The 6,272-nt window shown below is 42.1% G+C and overlaps 1 protein-coding gene across 1 annotated transcript; it reads right to left on the bottom strand.

Annotated features, from left to right (window-relative positions):
* Positions 1 to 648: 648 nt before the first annotated feature.
* On the bottom strand, positions 649 to 5,771 carry LOC311001518 (deoxycytidylate deaminase-like; the record flags this gene model as incomplete). The annotated part of the gene is made up of 6 exons (XM_083992605.1): positions 649 to 766; positions 1,269 to 1,365; positions 3,307 to 3,423; positions 3,937 to 4,075; positions 4,745 to 4,829; positions 5,740 to 5,771. The coding sequence occupies 6 exons, from the start codon at positions 5,769 to 5,771 to the stop codon at positions 649 to 651; spliced, it is 588 nt and encodes a 195-aa protein (XP_083848731.1).
* Positions 5,772 to 6,272: the final 501 nt, after the last annotated feature.

Raw genomic sequence — 6,272 nt, 5'->3', positions numbered from 1 at the left:
TTTTACTGCCAATTGATCATTTCATTTACACAATTACTATAAATTTTATTTCAATTTCATATCATGATCCTAGCCTGGCATGTTTTTACCCATCTATGGTTTTTAATTTGAAACGACACCAAATTCAGCTAAAATGTGAACAATGCAAAGTAATAATAATAGTTGAATGGGATGTCATCAAGGCCTAGCAAAAGTTACAAAATAAACCAATAGACTATGTATTTATTGTAACAATGTTGTCTGCTTTGTTATTTTTTGGTGTTTAATAAACTAAAACATCAATGTGCAACAACAATAATTAAGGTTGTAAAGATGTTAATTGCTCTTTGGGGCCCACTAGCGGTCACAGGACTCTCTCTGTGGACGGTCAAATGAACTGAAAGTCAAGACTATATTAAACTGGAAACAGATTTCAGATCTGATTGACAACACACAAAAGAGTTTAAAATCAAACACACACTACATAGAAAGACCCTCTATTGCCAAAAAGCGTGAAGCCTCAGCTTAAACTAACTTAAATCTTGAATATCCCCTTAAATCAAAATATCAAAAGATGCCAAAGTCAAGGTACCATTGAGTTTTCCTTTGGACAAAGCGGGGGGCAAGAAGACGTAGAGAGAAGAGGCATCAAAGTCCCTTTCAGTCTTGTCAGTTTTCGTCTGTCTCCTTGCTTTGTTCAGCGGTAACAGTTTCACCTGTTTTCGGAGGGTCGATGGAGTTAAAATCAATGGCAATCTGGGTCTTCTTGGACTTGGCCTTGAACGATCTGCCAAACACGGGGGTGGGGGGTGCAGGTATGAAGACAGAGAAAAAAAAACCCAACACAATCAAAATAAAGAACATCAGTTTTTTCAAATATCTCTTCCATCTGTCATTTTCACAAGATCTGAATGTAGCCTACTTGAATGACTGTGTGGGTCGTGGTGGTGGGAATATGTTGCCACAGCGTCTGTTCTGTGTTTCTAGTGTAGCTATGGTCTGACCGCCGTTTATTTATGTTTTTTTCAGTAAAGCCCATGAAGACATCACCATTTTTTTCAAGTTGTCCCAATCCATGATTTATGTCCCAAAAATGTTTGCCACCTTCACATTGGTTTCACAGTGGATATTGTTACTGAAGAGGTCATGTGTCTGAACCGGTGCAAACTGAAGAGTTACTGTAACGTCGCTACAAATATTTAAATCTGTTTTTCCACCAAAACTGGCAGCAGTTTACATTTGCAGCAATAACACATTTTTTTGTGTATCAGAGAAACCCCGTTACTCACACGACTGTTATGCCTGCCTTCTTGAGCATCCTCTCGGAGGCAATCGTCTCTGGTGTGTCATGGTACTTGTCAGAGTAATAGACCACTTTCTGAAGACCTGTATAGAGAGAGATAATGAAGGGACACAGAGGGTAAGAATGTGAAATAAGCACAGACAAGGACCAATTTCACAAAGATATTTAAGACTGGTCTGCAGTTTGTATAAGTCTACTACAAGTCAGGCTGCAAAGATCAGACATCAAACACCCCCCCCCCCCCCCCCCCTTTTTTTTGTACTGTTGCACTCTTAATTGTAATGGTTCAGTTCTTCCAGTAGACAAACATTTTCTGGAGGAGAAAACAGAGCTGCAGGCCAGATTCAGTTCAGTCAGACAACTCTGAAATGAGAACAAATAATGTATAGAGTGTAAGCATGACAAGCTGAATCACAGCATAGGTAGCATATCCTAGAGCATGGCTGCAGCAGGTTTGGCGTTAGGCTCTGACTCACATTCGTTCCCTGAATGATCTGGTTTTCCAGACATTACAGGGAATGAAGCAGACCCCCCCCAGGAGATCATAGAGACAGAGCCCACAGGTGGATGCTGGGGAGGAGGTGGGTTTCAATCTGGAAATCGGCCGCCGATTAAAAACGCCGGTTTTATATCCAATTGGCCCCAATCGGTGACCGGCCGGTCACTGTCGTAATTTCCGGTTTTCGGCCGATCAAACTGACCTGCATGTGCGGCTCAACGCACCCAGAGCAAAACAGCAGCGAAGCTAAAAACTAGCAGAAGACTGCAGGAAGAAAACATGTTGCTGCTTTGGACTTATTTCACTTTGCGCCGGGACGAACACGCTCTTTGTAATGCTTGCAAGTCAAAAGTAAGCCGTGGAGGATCAGTGTTTCCTCCAGGAAAAACGGGTTGGGGGTGGGGGGAGCGCACGACCGGCATAACACCGGATCGTCCGGCGAGGGGGGGGGCGCGGAAGCTTCTCGGTTTTGGCTCCTAGGGCACCTTAGCACACGTTTTGGCTGCCATGAGGGCACTTTAGTAGGGATCAACCAATGTGGGTTTTTCAAAGCCGATACCGATTCCGATTATTAATAATCAAGGGAAACCGATAACCGATATTTAGAACTGATATTCATTTGCAGTAAAAATGAAAAATTTGGTGTCAAAATTTAGAGTAACACACCTGGGATTAGACCGAATACAGTATACTGTTTGTTTGTTTTGTGTACACTATGAAAAAAGACCTTAACTTTTTGTGGAATAACACAAATCTTAATTGAAATGCACCATGTTTTATTATTTTAAAATAAAACAAAGTGCAGGGACCTTCCAGTAGCATTTCCTTGAAGCAGAAGTAATCGATCCGGTGGTTTTGGCTAACTTCCTGTCAGCAGATGGAGTTAGCAGCCCCCGCCCTCGTCATGGATCTATTGGTCCTCGTCCCTACGTCGCCACATTCAGGCGCATCCCTTGGCTGCACACACAGAGAGGACTGGCCCTTTATGCCGTTCTCTCTCCTCATTGGATAAAGGTTGTAGGATACAAGAAAAGTTTTCTCCTGGGCTCAGAGCAGAGCAGAGTGACTGACAGACCCGTGTTTCAGACCAAACACTCTATAGAAGTGATTGCTGTCGGAAGATACAACTATTTAAGACTTAGATTAACACAAACATTCACCTGACTTCTGCTTTAAAACAGGCCAAATCTACGTTCAAAAAAGGCCAAATTTTTCAGAACGCAACCGTATCACTATACAGTCTCACTCTTGTCATTTTCTGAAACTTGGCAACCCTGAAAGTGCCGTTGTGTCTTGTATGTCCTTGTGTGTTCTTTTTTTGTTTCTCCACCTGACCTGGAACAACCATACAAAAATTCCTATCTGTGTATGCACAAATGGCAAATAAAGATTTTGACTTTGACTCTAGGAGCCAGAGTTGGGAGGTTCGGGTTTAAGTAGCCCGCCCTATTTGGAGGAGGAGAGCCTGTGACTGTGATTATTTGTGTGTGTGTGTGTGTGTGTGTGTGTGTGTGTGTGTTGTCACCTGACTGGATGATGATCTTGGAACACTCGTTGCAGGGGAACAAAGCCACGTAGATGGTGCAGCCTTTCACATCAGCACTGAACTTGTTCATGATGGCATTCAGCTCTGCATGGCACACTGGGAGACAGACAGCAAGTCAATCAATACAAGACACTGTAAGTGTTCTTGACATTTGTGAAATCACTTAATTAAATAAACAGATAAAGCAGCTCTGAGCCTCTAGCCTCAAACACAAACAGGCTGTGGTCAATAAGTCTAAATTATCTCCTCTCTAACCACTTTCTGCTTTCCTTTAATGTCAAATGTAACGGAATCTGACTGCACTTATGAGAATTTTCAACCCTTCAAGCAGAGGGAGAAAGAAAGAAAAGCAAGGCAAGGCAATTTTCTTTGTATCGCCCGTTTTTTACAAACAGTTTGTCTTAAAGGTCTTTACATGGCATCATAACAACATCCTCTACCTTTAGAAAGAAAGAAAGACAGAAAGAAAGAAAGAAAGAAAGAAAGAAAGAAAGAAAGAAAGAAAGAAAGAAAGAAAGAAAGAAAGAAAGAAAGAAACCATTGCAGAAGAAGGACTAACTATTTAATGAAAGCAAAATGAAAAGTGGGTGTATGCATATGCATTCTCACCATAAGGGTATTTGGTGTCGAGTTTGCTGTCACCAGTGCGCGCCCATGACATCAGCTTGTTGCCCTCACATCCATTGGGCATACAGTTGTAACCAATGCCAACCACCTTACCGTCCTCGTTCACGATACAAGCCCCAACCTGCACAGAGACACGGGATCCACAGGAAACAACAGCTTCTCACTTCTACATCTCACACTCTAAAGGTTCACCTTGATCTGTATTCTTCAGAAAAACACATGTTTTCTTAGCCTGACAAGCCAGACTATATCATTAACATGTCTAGTGTGTCAACGAGCGGTAGACCTCGGCTCAGTCCAGGGGGCAGGATGAAGGCTGTCTGTCAAACTGCCTCTGCACCAATAGGGTAGCGCTACGACCAATCAGAGCAAAGAGCAGGATGACGTTAGCCTGACAAGCCAATTAAAATGTATGTCGTCATGGCGTTAAGCCGCCCAACGACTCTCTAAACAGATAGAGCGCTGTGATTGGTCAACACAAACGGTGTTTCTACAAATTTGCATAGAGATATACCAAATCCTGATTTTGGGGGTTCTGCTGAATACCAAATTCACTGTTTAAGATTCAGCTGAATCTGAATCCTAAACAGAATACAGAATCCTACTCCTGTTATCAGCTCTAGGTGCCCAGGTGGCATGTTGCTGCTGGAGAAGCAGGTCAGCAGAGCTACACTCTTCACATGACATCACATATCATGCAGTTCAAACCTGTTTTTAAACTTCTTGTACTTTACGTTGCTATGAAATATCACATTTTTACAGCCCTAATGAACACATTCAATGAACACACCTGTGAACTTGGGTCTCTGCTCCTTTGGGCTGCCAGAAAGGCCACAGCCATGAAGTAATCCTCATCATCCAGGAAGTCCGTTCTCCTTGTGGTTAAAGTGCAACAGAGTAAAAAGACAGGCATATGTCACACATAGGTACACACTCAGGTACATGATGTAGGTGTGTCACATGCGCACTTACATCAGGTGTGTCTGGGAAGTGATAATTACGTAATCAGGCCTGCTCCACCTCACTGAGCCGGTCTGATTAATTACTGTAAACATGGGTCACATAACAGACACACCTGCATACAGGTACTAGGCAATACAGTTGTCCTCAACTGCTTGATCTATGTAGCCAAATGCCGCATCTGTGTGTCGACCTGTACTCATTATACTGTAGCTATGTATGTTATAGAAACTGTAGCTCTCTTTTAATGTTCTCCAGGAGGCTCTTCTTAGCTTGAAATTGATCTTACCCTTTTGTTTCCCTTTTGTACATTCAGATCTCGGTAAATCAGTCTTTTCTTTTGACACACCAAAGTCTTGGGATATTCTCCAACACACTTTGAGGCTGGAGAATATCCCCTCTCTTGCTGATTTTAAATGTATGGTGTCTGACTTTTGTAAATCGCCCTGTGATTGTTTTTCAATGTAATCCTATTTATGTAAATTTGTCGTCCCTGTAAATGAAGAAAACCTCAGTGACCAACGAGTTAAAATGGAAAATGGTTTAAGTAAATAAAATACAATATCTATCTATCTATCTATCTATCTATCTATCTATCTATCTATCTATCTATCTATCTATCTATCTATCTATCTATCTCTATTTTCAAGCCCCGAAAACACCGTTGCAGTCTAAATGAAAGGCACATCCCATGAAATATTTTGCCATTTTCATCCACGAGCGTTGTCGTGTAAACAGGGCATGATAATAACACAAATGAGGACCCGCCACCGGTTTAGTGTGTCTCTTGTGCAGTGTAAATGAACCCATTCAGTCTGAACTTACCCTCCGTTCATCGATGGCTGAGCTACTGCCATACTTTTCAAAAAGATGTAGCTTTTTCTGCTTCTGTCAGCTCGGAAGGTTCAGTGTCGATTGTGACACAAAACCTCAACACACCAACAAATATACTCTAGAGAGAACTGTAATTTGATACATTCCACAAATTGATATCAAAATCAAAGTGCAGGCCGGTGGTTGGTGGAGCGGGTTGGGGCGGGGTGTATCTCTCGTCTCTGACATCACTGTAGCCTACTACTCTCTGTAGCCGCGTTTCCACTGCAGGAGTTCCTGGTAAAAGGTTACATTTTCTACGTTTTCTTGGCCTGTGAATATTCTCATTTGTCCAGGTCATCGTTATCCCAAAGAAATTTGATTTACATTTCTTTGGGATACCATAGGCAAACTGATAACTGTCTAGCAGTGGCTCCACATTAGTACCAAGTGCATCTATCATGAATTAGTTTAAAAATATTTGAGGTAAGTGCAACAGGCCTGAAATCACTGGTACAGTCTGTGTGTCAATTGAGAGCTGGATC

The sequence above is a fragment of the Trachurus trachurus genome (genome assembly GCF_905171665.1).
Source record: "Trachurus trachurus genome assembly, chromosome: 18".
NCBI lineage: Eukaryota > Metazoa > Chordata > Actinopteri > Carangiformes > Carangidae > Trachurus > Trachurus trachurus.
This window is presented reverse-complemented; position numbering and strand designations above follow the sequence as displayed.